This window comes from Urtica dioica, chromosome 11 (genome assembly GCF_054948205.1).
Source record: "Urtica dioica subsp. dioica isolate 48M chromosome 11, U.dioica_male_clone48M_v1_H2, whole genome shotgun sequence".
Taxonomy (NCBI): domain Eukaryota; kingdom Viridiplantae; phylum Streptophyta; class Magnoliopsida; order Rosales; family Urticaceae; genus Urtica; species Urtica dioica.
This window is the reverse complement of record NC_142766.1, coordinates 10,749,664-10,776,783: the sequence shown is the minus strand read 5'-3', so window position 1 is coordinate 10,776,783 and position 27,120 is coordinate 10,749,664. Positions and strand designations below refer to the sequence as shown.

The window sequence follows — 27,120 nt, the reverse complement described above, 5'->3', positions numbered from 1 at the left end:
TTATGTGGCAATAATTAAGGTCTGATTTGCCCTTATTTATTAACAAATTCGTCACTTTCTTTTTCCAATTTTTTTTCAAATAATTTTTTTACATCAAAACTTCAAAAATTCGTATCTTTCTCATACGAACTCGAAATTGAGTGATTTCAGATCCTACAAATTCGTGGCGTCGAGATCTTCAAAAATAGACCCATTGTGTTGTATGAAAAATTATGTTTAATGCATCATAGTTACGTTTCCATTTTTTTTGATAATTTCAAAAATTTTCATTTATTTCCATATTTAATGTAGTAACGTGATTTTTCTACATCTATGGTATTAAACATGATTTTTCATCAAACACAATGGATCTATTTTTGAAGATCTCGGCGTCACGAATCCGTAGGATTTTGAATCACTCAATTTCGAGTTCATATGAGATAGATATGGTTTTTTGAAGTTTTTATGTAAAAAAAATGTAGGAAAAAGTTAGAGAGAGAAAGTGACGAATTTATTAATAAATAAGGGTAAATCAGACTTTAATTATTGCCACATAAGTCTGTTAGCTATTTCCCTAAAAATTGCGAAACATAAGCTAAAAACAAATTTCATAGTTTCATTTTGGCTATTTCGCTACACATCCCTTAAAACAATAGCCAAAGCTTTGCTTATTTTACATATATAGCTAAGGTTTTAACATCTATTTTAAATACCATTTCCAATCGATTTTTGAAAAACAAAACATAGGAGCAGTTAAAATACTAGCCAAAGTATCATTTAAAAAAAAAAAAAATAGCCTAAAAAAAAAATTTGGGTTCCAAAATTACCCTCCTGGTCAAACATCAATCGCTATTCACACCTTCATTTTCTCCGACCCAAAACCTAAACCCCAGCTCTGCTTCCGATTAAAAAAAAACCCTAGCTCTGCTCCGAGTCTCCATCAGCGAATCACCAACCGAACCGCGTCTGAAATAGCCGCCGCAATGTTCGTCACCTCCGACTGTGAGTCCAATCTCAGTTTCAGAATCTGATCTAGTCATGCCAGTCCAGTTCTCCAATTCATCGTCGAAAAAGACGAGTCAACTTGATTTACGAACGCAAAAATTTAAAGCCGAAGAGTGCATGAACCTTCACGCCGGTCCTCTGGTGAAACACCATGACTGCATGAACCTTCAATCCAAATCTCCTCGCGAGCACGATGATCTCCATTATCCATATAGCCCTGCCAATCGTAAACCCTAGGTCGATCCCTCACCGTGCCTCCGAGGCTATGTTGAGAGCTACCGTGCCTCCGAGACTCTGCCGCTTGATCCGCCCCGCCAGTGAGTCTACCAGAGTCGACTTTCTTGACTTGCTCGCTTCTGCAAGTCAAGTTTTGCCTATTACATGTGATAATTAATCTTATTAACTGTGACGATTAATCTGATTAACTGTGGCAATTAATCAGATTAACGGTGACGTGTTCCCTAGACGCGCTCTGGAATAACAGGAAGTCCCTCAGCCTCTAGTTCTTCGACGAAGAGCGTGATACTCTTCTCAGATCCGGCGCCGATAGCGACCTTGCCGCCTTCCATCCCTACCGCGTCGGAGACAGATCCGGCGTCGGCGACAGCGACCTCTCCGCCCTCCATCCATACCGCGTCGGATGCAGATACGGCATCGGCGACCGTCCACGCACAAATGCTTCCAGGTGCCTGACCAAGCCTCTGTGGAAGAGCTCGTTGGTGGAGAAGGAAGTCCTCAAAAGCGAAGTCAGTGTTTGTTTGGAGTTTGGTATTGAAAAATGGAGGAAACGAGAAGGGATTTGATAATCGTTTGGTAGCATGTTTGGCTAGGAGCTTAATATGAATATTGAAATAATGCATGATTAAATTGGCTATTTGGTTAAATAAGCTAATAGTTTTACAACAATTTTTTTCTTCATATTTTGACAGATTAAATTAGTTTTGGAAATAATTTTGGCGATGCTTATGAGATTTAGGTGGCTAATTCTGTGTGACATGTTCTCTATTCACTAAATAAGAAGAGCAATAATTAAGGCACTGCATAGGTAACAATTATCAAAATATCAAGTACATTTCATTATAGGTGTGAAATTCTGTACAATGCATTAAGTTCTAGTGAGAAAGAACTATAATTAAGGTATTGCATGGATAACAATTATCAAAAGATCAAGTACATTTCATTATAGGTGTGAAATTATGTTAGCTACAAATGCATTAAGTTCTGGTGAAGCTGATAGTCATGTCTTGATCGCACAACTAACTGATGCTGATCAAATTGGTTGCAAAACTCTCAACAAGAAAATAAATTTTCAAGAGCAGGGAGTCCAACAAACTTCAAGAATCAATCCTTTCCAACGGCTTTGCCTTTAGCCTCATCACCAAAGGTAGCTCTTGGCACATGACTTGATATTAGTCAAGAAATACATTTTGCAAGTCATATGACGAGAATATCCGTTGTCAAAGTACCAAATAATCCATGACAATAACTTTCAGAGAGGTGTAGGCAACATGAGCTTGATGATTTGATGATCTTCTTTTTTTTTTTTTTTTTGAAGGCAGCTTCGCTGCAGTGGGGATTGAACCCACGACCTCCACACAGGAGGTGGTGTGGAATTACCACTAGGCTATCCTAGGTACCACTTTGATGATCATCTTTAATTCCCTATAATCCACCGTGAGAGGATTATTGATGGTATTCTTATTGTGAACAACCTTTCGATGTACATATGTTTCCGGAACTAAGGTTTTTGCTCTACGTGTCTACCATATATATAGATTGTAGTAGTTGGGGCGAATATATGACCTTTTTTGCCATAGTAATAGTAATGACATATCTCCATCTGACTTGAGACATCTGTCTTCTTGTCTTCTGTTATGAAATTCTTGAGATGTTGGATCGAATGGTGAAGACATCATCTTTTTCCATCTTGGACTTTTGAGACTGAACATGAACAATCATAGTCTTTGAAGTGGGAACTTTGACCAAAAGAACTTTGTGATTGGCTGGGGATTTGCCAAAAATCGGGATATCTTTCGGATTAAGTGCACCTGAATTTAACTACGACCAAACTTAATAATGGAATCAATTTCAGTGGTGAGTTGAGAAACATGTATCTTTAAATATGTGATGATACATATCAGATTAGGTTTCCCCGTCAGGAGAGCTTCAATTCTCTTATTCCGTTTTCAAATATATGAGACTTTTCAACCCATTTCAAATACAAAAATATTATAAGAATCAAGAACATCGTCAGTTAATTCATAATCACTCGGGTGAAAATAAAAACTAGAGATACTTGAGACATAACAACTATGATAGGTTCAAATATACTAGAGATATCTTGTTCTCCATAGTTCATGAAAAATAAAACATGGGTATCTCTTCATAAGTAAAGAAACAGATATTTAGAGATAATTGTTCCTCTGATCTACTCTATTCTCATTCAACGTTATCAGTATATATACAACAGTTTTATTCCACTAAACTAGGAACAGAATAACAAATAAACTGATTCCCTAAATATAGCTTATTCTTAGGATCTAAACTACCAGACTATAATCCTTATCTTACGCGTGAGTAATACGTGAGTAATACAAGAATTAATTACTGGAATTACACATAAATCAACAAGTATAATTCTACACTCCCCCTCAAGTTTAATGGTATATGTTGAACAAATTAACCTTGCTGCAATTCTCGTTGAAGTTTGGTCGTGGAAGAGGCTTAGTAAGGATATCTGCTGCTTGCTCTCGTGAGGGTACATACTTCATGGAGATGACCTTGGCTTCTATCTTCTCGCTGATGAAGTGTCGATCGATTTCGATGTGCTTCGTCCTATCGTGTTGAACTGGATCTTTTGACATGCTTAATGACGCCTGATTATCGCACAGCATCTTTATGGGACCATTAACATCGACTTTCAGATCTTCAAGTAGTCTCTTGAGCCAAATTCCTTCGCAGATTCCATGAGCCAATGATCTAAGTTCGGATTCTGCACTGCTTCGTGATACCACCGATTGCTTCTTACTTCGCCATGTCACTAAGTTTCACCAAACAAATGTACACATTCCCGAGGTAGATCGACGATCAGTAGCTGAGCCGCCCCAATCAGCGTCTGTATATACTTCAACCCCTCTATTATTCGCTTTCTTGAATAAGAGACCAGTTCCTGGTGAAGCTTTCAGATAACGAGGGATTCTCATGACTGCTTCCATGTGAAGTTCTGATGGATTGCTCATAAACCGACTTACCATGCTCACCGAGAAACTTATGTTTGGTCGGGTATGGGAGAGGTAAATCAGCTTTCCCACCAGTCGCTGATATTGACTCTTATCAGCAGCTTTCTCAGTTTTTCTTTCAAAAAGTTTGAGACCTGGATCCATTGGAACCTCGGCTGGTTTGCATCCCAACATTCCGGTCTCTGTGAGCAGGTCGAGAGTGTATTTTCGCTGTGAAACAGTGATTCCATCTTTCGAGCGAGCAACTTCCATTCCTAGAAAATATTTCAATTTTCCTAGGTCTTTAACTTCAAATTCTGATGCTAACACCTTCTTCAACTTGATGATCTCGTCTGAGTCATCTCCGGTGATGACTATGTCGTCAACATATACGCTCAAGATCGCGAGTTTTCCACTGGCTGACTGCTTGATAAACAGGGTGTGATCGGCATGACTTTGCTCATATTTACACCTTTTGAGGACTTGTGTAAATCTGCCAAACCATGCTCTCGGAGACTGTTTAAGGCCGTATAATGACTTGTGAAGTCTGCACACTTTGCTGTTGGACTGTCCTTCATCAAATCCGGGTGGTAATTCCATATACACATCTTCCTCTAGCTCTCCGTTGAGGAATGCATTCTTGACATCGAGTTGGAATAGAGGCCATTCACAGTTTGCCGCGAGAGACATCAATACTCTGATAGTATTTAATTTAGCTACCGGTGCAAACGTTTCTTGATAGTCTATCCCATAAGCTTGTGTATATCCCTTGGCAACCAACCTCGCTTTCAACCTCTCCACTGAACCATCTGGTTTGTACTTGACCGTGAATAACCATCGACAACCTACTGCTCGTTTTCCTGGTGGTAGTTCAGTGATGCTCCATGTCTTGTTCTTCTCAAGTGCTTTAATCTCATCAAGTGTGGCTGCCTTCCATTGAGGTGTCTGAAATGCTTCATGGACCGAGCTTGGGACCTTGACTTGATCTATTTTGGAGATAAAAGCTTTGTAGCTCGTGGACAAGTTTCCATAATAGATAAAGTCTTGTATTTGATACGGTCCACATGCCCTTGATGGTTTCCTCAATGCAATAGGTAAATTCAGCTCAGTGTTAGATGAGGTACCTTTTTCAGTAGTGTCAGTAGTAGGAGCTGTAGATGCCTCATGACTGTGAGAATGCGTGGGGTTGTCGTTGTGGTGTATTGGACTTGGCGTTTCTTGTGTTTGGTCGGTGGGAGGAGTGGTGTTTGGTGGACTAGGGTATTCAGGCTCGGCTATGATATTCATCCAATTTTGAGGTTCATGATGTTGTGTCTCTCCCTGAAACTCGGAATTGGAGTAATATGGGTCTGTTTAATGGAAGGTTACGTCGAAAGAGGTATAGAACCGACGATGAGTGGGAGAGTAACATTTGTAACCTTTTTGGGTTGAAGAATAGCCAACAAATATGCATTTAATTGACCGGGGATCAAGTTTACTACGATCATACGTATGGACAAACACAGAGCAGCCAAACACTTTGGGTGATATGGTAGAGATGAGCCTGGTGGTAGGAAATGATTCAAGCAATACTTCACATGGAGTTTTGAATTTTAGAACCCTAGACGGCATTCTATTGATGAGGTATGTTGCGGTAAGTACTGCTTCCCCCCAAAACTGTTTAGGAACTTGAGATGTGAACATGAGTGACCTAGCTACTTCAATAAGGTGGCGGTTTTTTCTTTCGGCTATGCCGTTTTGTTGAGGTGTTTGAACACAGGAGCTTGTGTGGATAATGCCATGGTTTTGAAAGTATTGACTAAGGTTAGAATTGAAGTAATCCTTTGCATTATCTGTGTGAACAATTTGAATATCAGTTTTGAATTGGGTTTTGATCATTTTGTGGAATTGGATCACAAGTTCACTAGCTTCTGATTTTTCTTTCATCAAGTACACCCAGCTAATTCTAGTGTGGTCATCAATGATTGATAGAAACCACCGAGCTCCGTTAACATTTTTAACCCTAGAAGGACCCCATATATCATTGTGTATTATGGAAAAACGATGAGTAGGGTTATATGATTTTGGTAAATATGAGCTGCGGGTTTGCTTAGAGAATTGGCACACATCACATTGGAATGAACTTGCATCTTTATTAGAAAAAAGCTTAGGAAACAAACGTTTGAGATACAAAAAATTAGGATGACCTAATCGGAAGTGTTGCATCATTATTTCTTTGTCCTGTTGGGAGGAATGAGGCTTGTGAATGATTGTTGTTGTGGCTAGCTTGTAGGTTTGAGGGTTTGGTTTTATGAGGTAGAGTCCCCCACACATCTCAGCACTGCCAATCGTCATCCCCGAGCTCTTTTCCTGAACACAACATGAAACATCATCAAAGATAGTTAGGCACTGTGAATCTTTATTGAGTTTGCGAACTGAAATTAGGTTGCAATGCAGTGATGGTACATAAAACACTGAGTTTAGTGTTAGGAACTTTGATATCACGACAGTTCCTATACCAACCACTGGAGCTTCAGAGCCATTGGCAATTGTGACAAAGAGGCTCTTGCTGCAAGGGGCATAGTTGGTGAATAGGTTCTGGTTACTTGACATGTGGTCCGAAGAACCCGAATCCATTATCCACACAGACCTGAGATCTGTTTTTGCATGAAAGGCTTGTAAAGCTTGTAATGCTTGAATTGTGATATCTCTTTGTGCCGTGAGACCTGATGGGCTTGTGTCACTGCTCTGCTGTGCCTTTTTGATCAGTGATTAAAGCACTTCCATCTGTTCGGCGCTGAACGGAGCTGAGGTGGTAGCTTTGGCATGTGAACTTGATTCTTTATTCTTTAATGGCTTCCAATCTTGCGGCTTCCCATGAATTATCCAACACGTTTCTCTGGTGTGACCTGGGCGCTTGCAATGATCACAGTAGGGTCGTGTTTTCCTTGATTTGTGGTCGTGTGTGGCCTTTGCAGCGAAAGCTGAATCTTCATATGAGACTAGTGCTGAAGCATCAAGTGAATTTGGTGTAGAGGTTGAGGACGAGCTGCCATTCATCAATCTTCTTCTACTTTCTTCATGCCTGACGTTTGAGAAGGCTTCTCGGAGGGATGGAATTGGCTTTGTGCTTAATATCCTTCCTCGGACTTCATCTAGTTCTTTGTTGAGGCCTGACAGCAGCTTGAACACCCTTTTTGTCTATACAATCTTGTTGTACAAGATCGAGTCTTCTGGGCAGTTCCACCGGTGTTGATCGTAGAGGTCGATTTTCTGCCACAATTGTGTGAGTGTACTGAAATACTGGGTTACAGTGGATTCACCTTGTCGTGTGTCATGGAGAGCATTTTCAATCTCGAACAGCTCTGATGTATTCTCAGAGTTAGAGAAGGTAACTCGTGCTGCGTCCCAGATTTCTGCTGCTGTGGAATATAGCAAGAAATTCTCTCCGATCTCCGGGGTCATGGAATTTACGAGCCATGACATAACCATGTTATTCTCAGCCTTCCACACTTTGTACTTCGGATCATCGCTCTTTGGACGCTTTGCTTCACCGGTAATGTATTCGTCTTTGCTCTTCCCACATATGAACATCATAACTGATTGTGACCATTGAAGATAATTTTGGTCATTGAGTTTGTGACTGGTTACGGGATGGGAGATTTGCTCAGAGTGATTTGAGGAATTTTGTGTTTCTGAGGCTGATGTGAGGGCATGGGAATTGCCGAATTTTGTCATGATCGGTTTGTGTTTCTTTTATTGCTCTGATACCATAAAGAAACAGATATTTAGAGATAATTGTTCCTCTGATCTACTCTATTCTCATTCAACGTTATCAGTATATATACAGCAGTTTTATTCCACTAAACTAGGAACAGAATAATAAATAAACTGATTCCCTAAATATAGCTTATTCTTAGGATCTAAACTACCAGACTATATTCCTTATCTTACACGTGAGTAATACGTGAGTAATACAAGAATTAATTACTGGAATTACACATAAATCAACGAGTATAATTCTACAATAAGAACAAATTAGATAACAAAGTTCATACTTAATAACGATAGGTTCCTGCTCTGATAATTGAAATTATATGTTTACTGTTTCGTGATGTCACTTAAGGTGTCATAGACAAGTTACGTGACAAAATAGATTATACCAGTTTGATGCGCAAAAAGTAAAATCATGAAAGTAAAGGCACAAGCGATTGGTAACCCAACTTTGCTAATGATATTAACGTCTGGAGGGATGATACTCCTGGGTGGAAAGGGAATTTATAAGTCAATAGTAGACTCATGACAAAATGGTATTTGCTGTCAATTTCCTAAAACTACTCGTGAATTTAGCTCAAGCTTCTCTAAATCTGAGATCCCTTCACTTCCACTCAAACCACTCACAAAGTGTTTGATCATATTTATAACAACATGTGATCTTTACAATATCCCGAAAACACAAGCTCTGTCACTCGAAAAAGATAAGCGGAGATGAATCTAGACATGATAAAATCGCACTCACATATAAATAAGTTAAAAAACTTAGAATGCGTTAATTAAACTCTTATATATATGCATGTAGAATGTCTCTTTTTAGGATTCAAACTTTAGCAACGATGCTTTGCTAGGACTCTTTTAATAGATCGCCTCAATATGATTACAGATCACACATTAGAATAGATTTGCGCAAAATACTCACAAAATTTTATTTGTCGCTATTTGTCCAAACGATCAACATATTTTTCCAAAATGTTAAAAATATAATGTAGAATATCTAGGAACAATTTTACCAAACAACACATATAACTAATCAAGTTATCAACAAAAACACTGAGATATTTTACTTTTGTCTCGACAATAAAGATGATAGTCCGTTTAAGTGACCGTTAGATCTTTCTGAATCAGGAGAAAGATTCAACTTTTGGCCAGAAATTGTCTAATTTGTCACCAATTTCATAACATTTTTTCACTTTCCACCAAAAAGCTAATTTTTCTCAAAATGCCACCTCTATGTCAACAATGGAGGCATTTTGGGAAAAATTAACATTTTGGTAGAAAATTGAAAAATGTTATGAAATTAGTGACAAATTAAGCAATTATTTTTGGCTGTGTGGCACAGAGGTTAAAAGACATGATAGACTAAACAGTGGCTTTTTGAACTTCGACGCCATTTGAAGCTTCTTCTAAAGTCTGACCGGCCGATAAATATAGTCATGATAAAGTCCAAATTTCAACATGTACACACAATATAAGTTTTGTATTAACGTGTCATAGACATCATTATCAAAGCAATACAAGAAATTACAATATCACATACTTACATCATAAAACACACATAATTTGTCTTATGGATAGACCACACGACACAATAACCGAAACATATAACTAGACCAAATCTTATAAATTATTCTTTAGTATATTTTTTTGCTTCCAATTATTCTTTAGTTAGTTAGCCTGAAAACTAAATAAAGATTCAAACTATATATAATTCAAACTAGTATATATATATATATATATATATATATATATATATATATGCATGTTTTCTATTGTGATACTATAATGCATGTTTGTTTTTTATGATGAAAATATTAAGATTCAGACTCTCCTTCCGCCGGAGCCATGTTCCCTCTGGCAGTTGAAATAAACGGCAGCGATCGGTAATCCGAGATTGTAAAGCTCGGCGAAGTCCTTGGTGTTGAAATTTTGGCGCCAACCTGGCGCATCCACCGTTTTCCTTCCCAATTGGCGGAACAGCGTAAGGACAAACCGGTGAATCCCGGCTGTCGGCCGTGGACTCTCATAGCATAATATCTCTTTTCCTATCGTAGAATAAAACAAGAGAATCGTCTGAAAGAATTATTCATTGTTATCGTAAAATGTACAGGAAACTTTAATAACGGACGTCATATCTAAATGATAAAATTCTGAAACACTACGTACTCATTTCTACCAGTCAAGGAGAGCTTGGACCGCAAATAAACGATGAGAATATCAACCAAAAGCGAGTACTTTTTTACCTAGAATATTTGCTTAAATTGTATGCATATATTCTTCATCGGTATTGTAACAAGTTAACATGAATATAATAGTGGGCATACAAAAGTGTTAGCATGAATATAATAGTACGTGGGCATGCAAAAGTGAGCTCTTAAAGGTGCTGGGACGAATTTATATATAAGTATCATATGTACTAAATATCAGGAAGTGAATTGGGAATGTTAGCTTTACGTATACGCACTACATATTGTTTCTCACCAACCATTTGAAGCAAGGTCAATCGAGAGTAATTTGTATCATCTGAACTACGAGCCAAAGCATTCATAATAATATGCAAAACGCCTGAGTTTTAGTTGTGAATCTTCTGAGGACTAATATTTAGTAAAGTGACAAGGTTATACTTAAGTTAGAAGTGCTTACCAAAGGTAGCCCCTGTAGTTTCTGGAATATCAGTCACTAACCTACAAAAATCCAGAAACAACTCATTCGTGAGATATATATATATATATATATATATATATATATATATGTATATATGTAAATTATGTTCGTCACAAATAAACAAGAAGAAAACTCATGCCTTTAATTATTTGTATTCATACACGAAACACCTTTAATTTCATTTAGGTACTAAACATCCGTGCATACCAAATTTACTAGAAAATGGGCTATTATTAGGTTTTCCAATATTAAATTTCTCACTTGTTGACATCCCATCCATATGCCAGTTTAAAAAGTTAATCAAGGAGCACAACCATTACTACAAATTCAAATTTCTGATGCGAAAATGTATTAGTTGCGACATGTCGCACTTAAATTGTCGCACTTTTACACATATTAGGTGCGACATGTCGCACCTGATACCCATCCAGGTGACTAAATTCACAGTGTCGCACCGGATAATATCTCGTCGCACATAATATCTTTAGGTGCGACTATTGTCATACCTAAAGGTTTTAAAATTTAAAACGGTCAGGAAATTCCCCCCGGAATTTTTTGACTGTGTGATTTCATATTCGATGCAACATATCGCACCAAATATGATTATTAGGTGCGACGGCATCGCACTCAATAGTTTTAGGGTATTATAAAAACCTGGGCCTTCTTCTTCCTCGCTCGAGCATTCTCTCTCTCTAACTATCTGCCCCACGTCTCTCTCTGCAACTCCGGCGAGCTCGACCTTGGCCCAGCCCCGCATGCAACCGTCCTTCGCTGTGAACCTTGCTGTCCTCCTCCGGTACGCCCATCTCTCTCTCTCTCTCTCTCTCTCTCTCTATCTCACCCTCTCTCTCAATCTCACTCTCTCTCTCTCTCTGTCTCTCTCTCTGACCAACACGTCCCCTCGGCCCGTCTCCGTCGACCAGCGCGTCTTCTCCGCCCCCCGCCCGCGACCAGTCCCCCCTCCGCCGTGAACCTCGCCGTCCTCCTCTGGTACACATCTCTCTCTCTCTCTCTCTCTCTCCGACCAGCGCGTCCCCTCGGCCCGTCTCCGGCGACAAGTATGTCCCAACCCCCCTCCGACCCTCGCCCCCAGCCCGCGCACCATCCTACGCCTCGTTCCCACGACCCCCCCTCCCTCGACCAACCCGACGCTCCAATGCGCCGCCCCTCGCCCCCGGCCGCGACCAGCCCCCCTGCCCTCGACCAGCGCCGCCCGCCCGCCCGTGTGAGGTAAGTTATTTTGTTTTTGTTTTTGTTTATTGTAATCTAGTATAAGAATTAGTAATAAGTTTATTATAATCTAGCTAGTATAATAATTATAAATTGCAAATGTAGTATTTTAATTTCACTTAATTGAAAATATGATTAGAATATGATTAATTAGTTTAAGTTAATTATAATTTTACGTGTAAAATTATTAAAAATTTATTGCGGCCGAGCCACAGAGGCTCGGTTTAGTATTTAGTATGTTGATAGGATAGTCCTGGTTGGTTATATATGTGTTTTTTTAAAATTGCAGATTTTGATTAGTCAATATTATTGGGGAAGCTCTGTCGAATTTTTTGGAAGAATAAAACATATTTGTCAAAAAATTAACTATTTCGATAATATATTTTAACGAATTAACTAATTTTTTGAAATTGGTTAACTCGTTAATGAAATCAGTAGTGAATTTGTATATAATAATGAGTTCTAACAATTTTTCAAAATTAATACATGTCTTTCACAATTTCACTTTCACTCTTACAAATTCGCTCTCGACTCTTTCAAATATTAACGATTCATTTTTTCATCTCAAATTCCTTACGAAACAGATCCTAACTATTCATTTTTACCTCTCAATTTCCTAACAATTCACTCTTACAAAATGAATTCTAACGATTCATTTTTATCTCTCAATTTTTCCTCTCATTCAGCGGAATGTCAAATCCAAGTAAAGATTGGATTACTGAGAACAATCGGTTGAGTTTGCAGTATAAAATAGGGGTTAACGAGTTTATCCGCCAATGGTCAATATCGTTGTCCTTGTAAATCTTGCAATAATGTGAGATGGCAGGACATCGGGGTCGTAAAAAATCACATTTTGAATAAGGAGTTTACCCCGGGATACACCAAATGGTATGATCACGGCGAACGTCATGAGCTTACCCAAGTAGAGATGCCAGCGAAACTAACCAGAGAGGAGTCGGTAGATTGCACGATGCTCTCCATGATATAATGGATCACGAGCACTTCGACGACTTTGCGGATCCGACTTCAAGTGAAGTGCGTGCAAAAGAGAAAGTGGAAGATTTATTCATCGAGTTGGAAGCGGAGTTGTACCCTGGATGCAAAGAATTTTCGTCTTTGTCATTCCTGGTTTTGTTGATGCACATCAAAGTCACAAACCATTGGACGAACAAGTCGTTTACAGAATTGTTGCAGCTCTTGAAGAAGTCTCATCCAATTGGTAACCGAATTCCGGAAAAACACCGAGGCCAAGGCGAAGCTGAAGCGTTTCGGCACGGGATACGATATGATCGACGCATGCATCAACAATTGTGTGTTATTTCGAAAAGATCTCGAGAAAGCTGAAGTATGCCCAATTTGTAATGAGGGCTGATGGAAGCCTACCGGTAAGAATGTATCACAAAAGATATTGCGATACTTTCCCTTCAAAGATTGATTGAAGCGATTGTACGCTTCTCGACACACGTCGCTTGAGACGCAGTGGCACGAACGAGATTGCGTCAATGAAGTAGGTGTTTTGCGACATCCTGCAAATGGTTCGACGTGGAAGAATCTAGATGAGATATATCCAGATTTTGCTGCAGAGCCCCGCAACGTACGGCTGGGACTAGCTTCTGATGGGTTCAACCATTTTGGGGAAATGAGTCTAGCGTACAGTATGTGGCCCGTGGTACTAACTGCTTTTAACTTGCCGCCTTGGTTGTGCATGAAAAATGAGTACCTGATGCTAATGCTTTTGATACCTGGACCGAGCTCACTTAGAAAAGACATGGACGTGTTCTTACAACTAGTTGTTGAAGAGCTGAAAGAATTGTGGGATACTGGGTTCCAAGTGTGAGATGGGGAAAACGATGAAGTGTTTCGGTTACGTGCCGCGCTTCTATGGACGATAAACAACTTTCCGGCTCGATCATATTTTTCGGGATGGAGTGACCAAGGGTATCTTGTGTGCCCCACGTGCAACCTTGAGACGCCATCTATGAAAGTCAAAAACAGGATCGTCTACTGTGACCATCGTCGATTCTTGCCTACGTTCACCGATTGAGGAAAAGCATTGATCAGTACGTAGATCGTCACGAGAAATGCCGTAAACCTGTCAAGTTGACTGCGCAAGACATACTCGATTAATTGGCTAGTGTTTCTTGCACGACAACTGGAAAACATGCCGGTAAACAAAAACGTGCTGAGTGCGAATTGAATTGGACCAAAAAGAGCATCTTCTATGAGTTGTCTTACTGATCAAAGTTGGATTTGAAGCACAACATGGACGTTATGCATATAGAGAAAAACGTGTGCTAGAATCTTCTCAGGACGATGCTCAGCTTGGAAAAGAAGAACTATGATACGGAGAAGTCAAGATTTGACTTGATGGACTTTAAAATCAATTCTTCTCTACACTTGAGACAACAAAGGAATGTGTGGTACAAACCACCAGCAGCGTACAAGTTAACCATTGAGCAGAGATATCAGTTTACCGAGTTCCTCCAATCTGTCAAATTCCCAGACGGGCTCGCTGAAAATTTGAAGAAAAATGTGACTGCTGATGGGAAGCTCATAGGTTTGAAGTCGCATGATTGTCACGTGATCTTGCAGAGGTTGTTGGCTGATGGTATTCGTCCTTTTGTCCCAAAAAAATACAGGAGACGATCTCCGAGTTTTGCAACTTTTTCAAGTTGATACGTTCTAGAACCCTGAGAGTGGAAGATCTCGAAAAAACGCAAGATTCCATCATTGAAATATTGTGTAAGCTTGAGATGATATTTCCGCCAGCTTTATTCACGATCATGGGTCACGTGACAATTCATCTACTAGATGAAGTGTTGTGTGGCGGTCATGATTCCATCAGTTTCTGAAAGCATACTAAAAATGCTAATGACATCTTCATTTACTTTGTTTCGTATCCAGATTTATGACATGAAAGTTAGTGGTTTCGACGTGTCCGAAGAGCTTTACGCATTGTCTGCTGGATCCTTGCAAATTGCTCATCAGTATCCGAGCTGCTTTGTGAATAGCGTGAAGTTCATCACTCGTCGTCGTGATAACCAATGAATCATCCAAAATAGCGGTGTTTGTGTGCCCGTGAACGAGTACAATTTTTACGGTCGAATGGAAGACGTCATCGTGCTGAACTATAGACATAACTGTCGTGTCGTACTGTTCAAATGCATATGGTAGGTGACAAGTACAATGCAGGGCGTATAGTGCACGTTGATAAGACCACCGGAGCAACGAGTTTGTATACCGCCAAAGAGTGATTTACAGAAGAGCCGTATATACTCGCGACTCAGGCGAATGAAGTGTTTTGCATCCAAGATCTCGTTAAGGGTCGCGAATGAGAAATCGTTCAGGAATGCAATCATCGAGAGATATAGGACATTCATGAAGTTGACCTGATCACATCAGCATCGATTCCTATCGATCGTCTTAATCATTGACATGAAACGGCTACGGCCGAGCTTGTTACTGTTGTTGACGATGATGAAGAAGTGGATGAAGAGATGAGGCATGAGTGGTTTTTGACGGAGATGATGTTGATGTTGATACAAACATTACATCGAGTGACAACGATGAATGACTAACCGTCGAATACTAATTAAATAATAAATACTAACCACAATTCATTTTGCAGGATGTCGACTTCAGGTCAGGACCTATCAGGAGGAGATCGTGATCCCCCGCAGATGCCGATGAAGAAGCGGAGACCAACGGCAGGCCTCGTTTCCGCGAGAGCTGGTGTTGGGACTCTTGGAGCGAACATAATTCATTACGATCAGACACAGTAGGCGTTCTACCAAGACGTCAGGGAGCAAAACCCATTGATCGGGACGTTCCAAAACCGCATAGGAAATCTGATCAAGAGTACCATTTCCGTAGACCTCCCTGACTGGAATCACGTGCATGCTCAGAGTGTGTCGGCTCTTATGAGCTTGATTCATAACGAGTACCGCTTCGTGTACGCTCATCCTAACACGGGCGAGCTTGTGTCAGCAGATCCTATTCACAACGAGATTTTTATGGCTATCGTTCGAGATGTGAAGAAGATGCACCGTGGCCAGAAGTCGGGATTGTCGCAACTCTTCTTCAAGACGTTTTGCGGGAGTAAGGATCTCACTTGAAACGAAACTCCCGAAGGCTATAATCAGGAAGCCCATTTGAAGGCAATAGAGACGTTCAACTCGCCGGAGCATAAGGTATGTGTAAAGTATGGACTTTTACATCGGTGTGTAAAGTATGGACTTTTACATCGGTCTCTTTGTAGATTCGGATGAAATAAAAGAGCTTCCTTTGTTACAATTAGAATCGTGAACGAAATTGTGTTTCGGTCAACATGTTGAATTAATTTAAAATATATTAAGGTAAGGAAAAATCTCAGAATAAATAAAGGAATTATCGAGTATATCTCGACTAATAAATTATTTCCGAGGAAATATTCCGGAAATTAATTTAAGAAATAAATTCTCAAGAACGAGAATTAATTCCGAGAAACCTTAATTATATTTTAATTAATTTAGAACGAACAAGGAAATTCTCGGTTCGAATCATATAATTATAATCCATTCGGTTATGGATTTAATTAAATAATTATATGAAAAAGACGTGGTTGTAACAATTTTTAAGGGACCCATTTGAAAGAAAACAAAGAAAAGGGGTTAATTTGTAGATAAGAGGATAAGGATTAGGTTGCCACATCATCAAGGATTCCTTATCTTCTTCTCGTCTATATCTTCTCTTCTCCTTCTTCTTCACTCGCGCGAGCCACCTGCAAAGAGTAACAAAGAAAAAAAAATCGGCAACAACCACCACCCAAGCCATTTCTCTCGGCCATCATCATCTCTCTTCGCCATCTTCTTCTTCCTCTCTTCTTCTTCCCCGCCGTCGTCGCCTTGTCTCCCGTTCGTCTCAGAGTGACCGCGCGCGCGCGCTCCGGCGAGAAGAACGGTCGCCGCGAGCTCACCTAGGGCCACCGACAGAGGAAGGACGCCGAGAATCCAGAGTGAGTGCGCAGGGGAGTAGCACGCGGGGTGAGAAATTTTCTCCTCTGAAATCAATTTCAAAGTTAGGGTTTTTGATAAATTGATTTGGGGGTTTTTGATCCGAGATGAAATCTGAGATTTTGGTTCGTTTTGGTTGTTCATTAAGCTTGATTGGTGATGACTATGAGATGAATTTGGTGATTGAAAATGAATTTCTTGGATTGGTTTGATTTTTGGAGTTGGTTTGGGATTGTTGGTTTTTACTGCTTTGCACAGCCTGTAGAAACGGACGTGGACAGTCCAATGTGTTCTGAGATTATTTTTGTTGATATTTTTCCTGGATAGTAGACGTTATGAGCTTTCTAAAATGACCAAGAATGTAATAATCCGTGGAGTATTGAAAGAGTTATGAATTTTTGAAATCTGGTATTCAAAGCTGTGAACTGCTGAATTCCAGAACAGCGACCCAATATTACGGGCTGTTTTTGAGATAGCTATTCTGGTCATATGTAGGCTTATAATATATCGTTAGAAAAGTACGGAAGTTAGTTACGTTCTGAAATTGGAATCGCTGGTTTTAGAGTTGTGTAGCGGAAGTTATGACATGTTCTTTGCCAAGTGTCGATTCTGGAAATATTGTTGCGTCATGTTTGGTTTGTTTGATTTGAGAATCGACTTGTTTTTGTTAGCTCGGCTTGAATACAGAAATGATTTTGTTGGCCGAGATGGGTTTATGGGCATGTTGGCTCGTTTTTATTGACATGTTTGAATTTGTGACAAGTTATGTTTGGATTTGAGATTCGTGTTGGGTTGCTTGATTTGTTTGGTTTTTTGGGTCTTGATTTCGGAAATTTATGTGAGCTTGGAATCATGAAATTTACTAGTTATCGGATTCCGCGAAAGGGATTACAGAATTAGATGGACGAGCGGGAACCAACAGAGTCAAAGGCAACGAAGCAGGAATTTGAAGTTTTGAGGGAAGTGTTATCGATGTTAAAACTCGATTAACTCTTCCTTTGACGTTTCGACAAGTGTCAAGTATTCCGGAGAACGTGAAAAGCAAGACATCGCTGGAAGTTGTCGAACTTTCTGTCGAGCTGTTCCAGGTAAGCGTGGAGACTAAGTCAACTACTTACCAAGGGAATAATCCTGTTTACGTGCATTTACGTGTTAATAATAATAAAGAGTAGGAAAAGCCTTAAAAGACACAAACACTGAAGATTAAGGCTTCGACCACTCTTTATGGAAAATTTTAGTCGGGTTTTTACCCATAGGTTCAAACGCTATCTTGAACCAACCACGTTGCTACTTTGTTGTAGTTAGATCCCTCTGCTAACCATAGGCTTTGGCTAGATCTGAGGTGACAGGAGAGCAAGTTGGACTCTCGGATTCGAGCCGAGGGTAGAAGTACCAGGAGTCACGTCCTGAGTCTTCAACCTAAAACACTTAACGAGCATGAAAGGGAAACAATAATTCTTTCGGGATTTAACCCGAGACGCTCTCCTGTATATGCTTAGTTGTGTACTCTATACGCTAGAGTACCCAAAGATTAAAAACGTTGTCGGTGGTACCTACAAGTCACTGACTTGTATGAAGCGGATTTAGAAATCCGTGCGCTGAGTACTCTTTACGCAATGGGTGAAGGTCGCGATTCGCGAGCTCATTGTGGGACTGGAGACTCGACGGTAGCTGATGCAGGCACCGTACGGCGGAATGGGTGAAGGTCGCGATTCGCGAGCTCATTGCCGTCAAGAGCCCAGTAGGCGCGGACGTCCTAATGAGAAGGAAATGGTACCACTAGTGGATCCCAGACAAAACGAAAACTCTAGGCCAGCGGAAGGCGGCTGCTCGAAGCCTGAAGTTGGTCTCTTGCCATTCCGGAGGTTAGAACAAAGAAATGTATGACCTTGCGGAGTGACAAGTGTTAGCTAGGATGTGATCACACACTATGCATGCTATAGAATTAGCGGTAATATTGGCATCCTGCATTCTTATGTGTTTGTTTGCACGTCACATGGCTCTGCATTAGATGTTTTCTTTCATAGGTTAGACTCCCGCTTACTGAGTCAATCGACTCATAGCTTTATGACCCTTGGTAATGTAGATAAGGGAAAAGCTTGTAAGCGGAAAACGAGATCAAAGACCGAGACCGAGCGCGTATTGCCTTGACCTATGGGCTATGGGGTTTCTTAAGCGGGGGTTAGTATCTTTTGTTAAAACATTCCGGAATGTATTTGTATAGGAGTCGCTATAAGACTCTAAGTTATAAAAGCGAAAAATTTCTCCGTATTTTCGCAAACTATTTTAATATGTATAAAAGTATTATGATCTATTGTTTAATATGTATGATATTGGAGTTGATCGGTCGCGGCTCGTGGGCGAGCTGAAGCTCGCGGATCGTGACAGTATGACTTGAACTTCCTAGGGTTAATTGAATTTCATAATATTGAATTTAATGAATTTATGTCTCGCAGACAAAGTCTCTCCATAACCGGGAAAATTCGAAGAAGAAGAAGATGAAGGCGAGACAAAGTCGCTTAGTTTTTTTTGGTCATTGCTCGAAGAACGTAAGTCACTTAATATTAAGATGCAATATATATGTGATTCTAATTTTAACGTTGAAAAATTACAGCGAAAGGAAGATGAGAGTACGGGCTCGGCTTTAGCGATATTGTCAGTAAAACGCCATGACGCTAAGAGATCGTGGACGACGGACTTCGTGAAGTCACAATTTTTAAGTTATTTGTTTTATTTACTATATTTAATTACTTAAATTATTCTTATCTGATAAGTTTTTGTAGTTTTTGTTAATGATCAAGTCATTGCTTTGACGATAGATATTTTGCGACAAGTGGAGGAGCAAAACACCGTGATCTCCCAAGAAGATGAAGAAGAGTAAGCGATGCGCGAAGTTTTGGGGGTACGCAGAGACTGGGAAGTCGATATAGGGCCGTCGATCCCAAGGTCATCGCTGGGTGTAGCCCAAGCGCTAGATAGAGGCTCGTCAAGTTCGTCATCTCAGACCGATCCATTGGTTAGCGAGATGCGAGCTCATATGGCCGCCCAACAAGTCGAGCTACAGGAGATGCGGCAACAGATCGCCTTCCCCACCCAGTCCCAGATGCATAACCAGCCTCCCACGATTCCCTAACCTTCGTCTGCACCGCAACCAGGTGACACAGATCAGCAGACGCCAGGTTCTACGCCGGGTTCTACACCTGGTTCTATGGATTTCTCGCGGGACCATCCTTACGGAAGCGTCGGAACGAGCGGCAAGACGTCAGGCAACGACGGACGAGGACGAGGAAGCTGTTCTCGAAGTTCTGCCAACTTATTTGGTAGAGAAAATTCTACCATCTATAAGTTGTATAGGAAAGAAATTATGAATTGACTTTTTCGTTTTTATTAGACTGGATGTGCATGTTTAATTCAGAATTCTATTTTCAGAATATTATTTCTAATTTATAATTTTGTTAATTAATTTTTATTTAAGTATAGATCAATTTTGATTTAATTTTCTAATATATAAATTTGTAATTTTTTTAATTAAAATAACATATTCGGTGCGACATGTCGCACCGAATATAATGACGGGAAGATTAATCGGTGCGACTTGTCGCACCCGATATGAAATCACCCGTCAATTTCAAGAATTTTGGCAGCAAAATATATTGGACATTAGGTGCGACATATCGCACCGGATAGTGTCGTACATAATATGGACACCTTTAGGTGCGACATGTCGCACCTAATACTTTTAGGGACAGATTTTTAGGTGCGACATTGTCGCACCAAAAGTCGCACTTAATAAACTATTAGGTGCGACTTTTAGGGCATTAGGTGTGACGATTGTCGCCACGGATATGTCTCTATTTGTTCTAGTGTTAATCATAACAACAAACAGTCTATTGGATAACAAGATCAAACACACACAAATTGATATATATTATATATTTTGAGACTCACTTATACATGCAAGTTGCTCGAAACAGTGTGATAAAATAATATGAGATACTCGTGATGAATTTCTGGTCAATTTTTATTTTTGTAAGAGTGGTCAATATTCGTCATATGGGAAATGGTACCAAAAAAATACACAGAGATACAAACACACATTTTTTTAGAGCTTTTGGTGTCAGCAGATATAGTTTATTGAGATGCACAATCAGAAGATAAAATGATTCCTTCTTGCAATTTGTTCATAACAGTACAACCCTCATATATATCATTCCCATTTTCAAAGCGTCCATGTTCGCGGTTTTTATTTTCTTTATCTCAAATTGCTATGGGACTGTTAGACATATAATAATTTATTTAAACTTTCTACTTCAAAATTCAAACGTAGTTATCTCATGATTAAAAAATAGTGTAAAAAACAATGATACGCTATATTATAGGAGAGAGCTATGCATAAAGTAAACTATATTTTTAATATTTAGATATCTTGACTATAATATCGTTAGACTATCAGTTTCTTCAATTTCATTTGACACATATAGCACAAATAGATGCATTGGTATTGATATGAACTTATGATATCAATATTTCATTTTGTCACATTGTATGAAATTTAGGAACCACATGTATAAATAAGTAGTTTTAAATTTTGTAAAAATATTTGACATTATTGCTAATTTGAGCACAAGTCCACTTCTTAATGGAAATAACAAGACGATACAAGGTTTTAATAGAATATCCCGGGGTATATAACTAATTCGTTCTGGCTAAATACTCACTAGAATTTAATAGGATTGTAAAACAGTCAAATTTTATCTAGACTAATAGAATAACTAAAATTTGATAAAATAAAAAAATTCCAAGTACTAATAAAATATTTATCCATATATATATATATATATATATAATATATGCATTGATAAATATTTAGTATATCCATGTATACAATTTATATACATGATAATGATCTACAATATCAATGTTTTATATGAGAAGAAAGTCATTTTAGAAAAAATAATTGATTTGTAATATAGATAATATGTAAGTTTGTAGCAAACTATAGTTAAAGTTGTATGCTTTTTTTTTTTTTATAATTATTTTATAGGGAAATAGCCTTTTTTTTCCCAATGTTAATAATATATTATCAGTATATAAATTTATACATATTTATAGTCAGATAATTTATTGGGTATCTAGGATTTTTTTTAAACTTCGGCTATTTTGCTGCTTTTAGATAAACGTTGGCTGTTTTGTAACTTTAGTAGTTTAGTTGGATACTTAGCTAGAACACCCTTGTCAAACATTGATTATTTTACTTAAAACTTATAATTTAGCTATTCTACTTGAAATTATCGTATCTTAATAAGTTCATTTAAATAACTAGTCTGATTCATTGTATACTTAAGTAATCTAAACCTAACTAATGCACAATTCTCGTTTTTCCTTTTTGCAAATACAACTGTAGTTCATTGGTGGCTTCTTAAACCAAAAGAAAAATAATCAGTTATGTAGAGAGATGAAGCAGGTGTGATACCAATGCAAGTACTCTCTAAGACTCGGATTGCTTGGACTTGGAGCATCAGGGTCAACCATAACCTTCATACGAAAGTAATAGTATGTTTAGTCAATAAGATATATAGTACCAAAATTGTAAGACCAAGCTAAAACAAAACTATAATGCATATAATTGTGTGTTTGTATATGAGAGCGAGAGAGAGAGAGAGAGAGAGAGAGAGAGAGAGAGAGAGAGAGTACCAGAGTGTAGAAGGTCCTGAGGTCATTGCCACCAACGTCAACTCTAGGTTGACTTACAACTTGGGAAGGTTTCAGTTCAACACCATTGTTGACTTCTTTTTGGCTGTAAGTGACTCTAAGATTTATAGACCTTGTGAAAGGATCCAAAACATCTCCTATGACCCTCCCAACCACAAGAGGGTCTCTATCTCTAGGCATAACGATATTTACAGAGAAATGGAATGGAAAAATAGTAGGAACTAAAAGCTAAGCAATAATATGAATAGTAAATGGGTAGTAATGACACCAAAACCGCTATTACTAGTTAAGGAAATCCAATAAATGCTTCGAGCTTTTGTGGCTCAAGTTCAAGAGAGCCAATGGCTATTTATAATAACTTCTGTATGCCTTTTCTCTATGTCCCCATCAGCAGACTCCACTTTACTTCATTATTGTTGATTCTCACTGATAAATTTCCTTGCAACCCTTTTATCTATTCCTCTGAAATACTAATCGGTTTTACCTAAAACAAGTTGGGGTCAAAGTGGGCATTTGAAATTCTCTTAAAAACTATAACGGATATATGAAACCATACACTTGTAAAACACACTATTGAATATAAAAAAAAAAAAAAAAAAAAAAAAAAAAAAAAAACTGGCTATAGGAGCTGATGAGTAGGTGATGTTTTGGAATAGGGTTTGAGGGTGATATTTGGAGATTCTGCCGGCAGTGACGGGAATACCATAGCCATATAGGCAGGGCTCGCCCTATATATACCGACCCAATATATGATATAGCCCCCATAATTATTTTTTTTTTCTAAAATTCTTATTATAATTCGTTAAGGTTGTTTTCCCATTTCTTTTACCTTTAAAATTGCAAATCAGCCCTTCCATGATATTTTATATTCATATTAACCTCTTTAAAATTAGAGTCTAACCTCGTCACTGGCTTTGAAGTGAGGTGCATTGTGCAGGAGAGGCTGTAGCCCCCCTTAAAGAGAAATTTCATTTTCTAGACCTCGAAGTTATGAAAATATCTCAGTTAGACTCACTAGTTCATAAATATCTAAAATTAGACTTTTGTACCAATTTCGGACAAAAATACCCTTTCAAGGTAATATAACCATCTTCACTTCATTCTATACTTCTTTTCATCTCTCATCCTCTCTCATTTCCTCTCGTTTCATCATTTTTGAGTATCCACTTCAATCAATCTCGTCGAAATGGGTTAGTATGCTCATTCATTCATCTTTTATAGTTATGTTTATATAGTTTGTGTAGAAAAAAAGAAGTTAGTAGATTTAGGTCAAATATCCGGGAATTCAACGTTATTTCCGATGAAATCCGATAATTTAGGATGAAATTTAAGTACGATTTCCGATGAAATTTAAGATAAAATTCGGACCGGATCTGGCAAGATCCGACCGGATCTGGCAAGATCCGACCAGATCTGGCATGGTCAGGATCCGACCGGATCTGGCAGGATCCGACCGGATCCGACCGGATCTGGCAGGATCCGACCGGATCTGGCAAACTGCCAGAATCCGACCGGATCTGGCAGGATCCGACCGGATCTGGCCGGATCCGACCGGATCTGGCCGGATCCGATAGTGTATGTAGAAAAAATAAAAAAAAACTTTTGTTTTTTTTATTTAATGTATTTTATGTTATATTTGTTGCAGTTTTGTTGATGGTTAACGGCACATGGGAGAGAAATGGACACTTATACGTGTTCAAAAATGCAAGAACATTTCCGCTTGAAGTTTCGAAAGAGACGACATACACGGGGTTAGTCGACAAGGTGTACAATAGAGTCGATATAGACAGATCAAAGTATGACTTAAAGTTAGAAGTTCCATATGAAGCGGGTAATATGCCGATTGAGCCTGCTTTGTTGAAGGACGATATTGATGTTAAGTACTACACGAAGTGCAAAAGTCGTAGAAAATATGCACTTTGTGTAACTTTGATATCGAAAGAAATCACAGCGTTCAGTGCAAACAAAGTAGATAAAGGAAAAAATGTGATCAATGAAGAGTTGCCTCGTGTTGAACTCAACAAGAGACGAAAGAATTTGATAATCACCGATCGAGATGATTAAGTATACGTGCATGATAGACATAATTATCACAACAACGAGGAAGAAGATGATGAAGAACAAAATAACAAAGTTGACGAAGATAAAAGTGACAAGGGAGAAGATGGACTCAACAGTGACAAAGAAACAGAATTCGAAGAGTTTGTAAATCATGAAGAATATAAAGATTTTGTTAAACATTTTGCAGTACCATCAGGACACGGGGAACAATCAAAACAAGGTGAACCGTCACGTGACCCTCGTAAAGATGTTTCACAAACGGATTTCGTGCGTTATTCATGGGAAGCCCCTGACTTCACAGCGGCTGATGTTGTCAAAGAAGAACGTAATGAAGGTCCAACTCTATTGTCACATTCTTCCACAGGTAATAAAAACAATGATATCTACTTATATATGGAAAATGTTATGTTATATATTTTATAACCATTGATTACATGCAATAGGTAGCACAGAAGATATATACCTTGGGAAAGAGTTTGAGTCAAAGAAACAGATGAAGCAACAGATTCATGTTTTTGCTCTAAAAAATAATTTTGAGTTTAGAGTGAAATCGTCTTCGAAAAAGAGATGGTATGTCATATGCAAAAATGAGATGTGCACTTGGAAGCTGAGGGGTGTTGTGCAGTGGTCTGACATGTGGCAGATAACGTCGTATGAGAGTAGACATTCTTGCGCGCGTGTGGTTCGAACAGAAGGTCATAGAGGAGCTGCACCTTGGGTTATTGGGCACGTCTTCAAAGATAAGTACAACATTAGCTCTATGGCTGAATATTCAGCGCATAACGTAAGAGAGGAAGTCAAGACAAGATGGGGTGTTGGCATATCGTACTTGAAAGCGTGGAGAACAAGGGAGAAAGCAATTTCTTACGTAAGAGGTACGCCAGAAGAATCTTATCAGAAGTTACCATCTTGGTTATACATGTTGGAGCAGAAGAATCCAGGGACTCTTACGGCGTTTGTGAAAGATGGCGATAGATTCAAATACGCGTTCTTTTCTATTGGGGCGTGTCGTAGAGGGTTCAAGTCTTGTCGACCCGTCATATCATTAGACGGTGCATTTTTGAAGACAAAATACGGTGGACAGTTGCTATGCGCAATTGCGATGGATGCTAATTCTCAGTTGTATCCACTTGCATTCGGGGTAGTAGATAGCGAGTGTCACGCTTCGTGGATTTGGTTTTTGAGAAAGTTGAGAGAAGCTATCGGTGAAGACGTTGAAGAGTTGGTGTTCATATCCGATCGACATGTTAGCATCATACATGGCGTCGAAGTGGTGTTTCCCGGTATCCCTCATGGAGCATGCTTCCATCATCTCAAACTAAATGTCCAACACAAATTCAAGACTGATCATTGTGGAATTGAACTGTATGATGCCGCTTATGCCTTCAATAAGCGGGCTTTCGAAGCTCATTTTCAGCAGTTGAGGAGAAAAGATGTCGAGATGGCTAAGTATCTCGAGGAAGTCGGTTTTGATCGGTGGGCAAGAGCATTTTTTCCTGGAAAACGGTAAGACTAAAACTTTTCCCTTTATCATTACAAGTGTTTTAACCAGAACGTCGCTAATATGTAACTGTTTCTATAGGTATGATATAATGACAAGCAATAATGCAGAAAGCTTCAACAATAAGACGATGAATGCTAGAACGTTTCCCATCACCACTTTGCTTGAGTTCATTAGATTCACACTTCAAACATGGTTTTTTAATCGAGAAGAAATTGCTAGAAAATGTGATACAAGACTGTCCCCGAAGTTTCAAGATAATCTCGAACATCTGAACGGCAAAGCACAATACGTGAATACCTACGGACTCGGGATGTTTGAATGTAATGTTAGAGACGAGAGAGGTGACTTTGATGTGCATTTGATGAATAACACATGCACTTGTGGACTACCACAACTACTTGGAATCCCGTGCGAGCATGCCATCGCATCCGCACAACACAGGAGTGTGGACATTTATTCGTTGTGCAGTCCTTTCTATTCGAAAGAGATATGGATTGAGATGTACAAGGAGTCTATATATCCTGTTGGGAATGAAGAACAGTGGAACGTTCCGGATGACATAAAAAACATGAAGGTGTTGGCACCAGTTGAAAAGAAACAAGCCGGTCGGCCGAAGAAAAGTAAACAAGGAAGGCGAAGAGTCAATCGATACCCATCTCAAGGAGAAAAAGTTGTTATCCATCGGAAATGTGGTAAATGTGGTGGTATGGGACATAATAGGAAGACATGCACATGGAGAGAGTGAAAACTTGTTTATTTTCATTAAGTTGATCATTATCTTTTTTTTTAAAACTTATTTTGTTGAAAAATTGACGTTTAATTTTGAGTTGAACATGTTTGTGGTTATGTTTATGTTTATGTTTATATTTTTATTTATTACTTTAAAATAATTAAATATAAATTTAATGAAATGAAACTATAACATAAAATGAAACTAAAGATATCCAATATATTTAATGTCATCAAAGTAGAAATATCAAAAATATTTAATGAAATAAAAATA

General features: G+C 38.8%; 2 protein-coding genes and 1 pseudogene across 3 annotated transcripts; 1 reads left to right on the top strand and 2 right to left on the bottom strand.

Annotated features, from left to right (window-relative positions):
- Positions 1–6,953: 6,953 nt before the first annotated feature.
- On the bottom strand, positions 6,954–7,778 carry LOC149381160 (uncharacterized; annotated as a pseudogene).
- Positions 7,779–9,776: 1,998 nt separating this feature from the next.
- Positions 9,777–26,678, bottom strand: FT (PEBP (phosphatidylethanolamine-binding protein) family protein). 2 transcript variants are annotated; one of them, XM_089601911.1, is made up of 5 exons: positions 26,665–26,678; positions 22,535–22,724; positions 22,314–22,375; positions 10,599–10,639; positions 9,777–10,000 (listed from the first exon to the last, which is right to left on the bottom strand). In XM_089601911.1, the coding sequence occupies exons 1-5, from the start codon at positions 26,676–26,678 to the stop codon at positions 9,777–9,779; spliced, it is 531 nt and encodes a 176-aa protein (XP_089458037.1). The 2 variants fall into 2 exon arrangements, with proteins under 2 accessions (XP_089458037.1, XP_089458039.1); XM_089601913.1 differs by lacking the exon at positions 26,665–26,678 and adding an exon at positions 26,530–26,540.
- On the top strand, positions 23,739–26,123 carry LOC149381159 (uncharacterized). The gene is made up of 4 exons (XM_089630363.1): positions 23,739–23,742; positions 24,198–24,552; positions 24,634–24,977; positions 25,057–26,123. The coding sequence occupies exons 1-4, from the start codon at positions 23,739–23,741 to the stop codon at positions 26,121–26,123; spliced, it is 1,770 nt and encodes a 589-aa protein (XP_089486489.1).
- Positions 26,679–27,120: the final 442 nt, after the last annotated feature.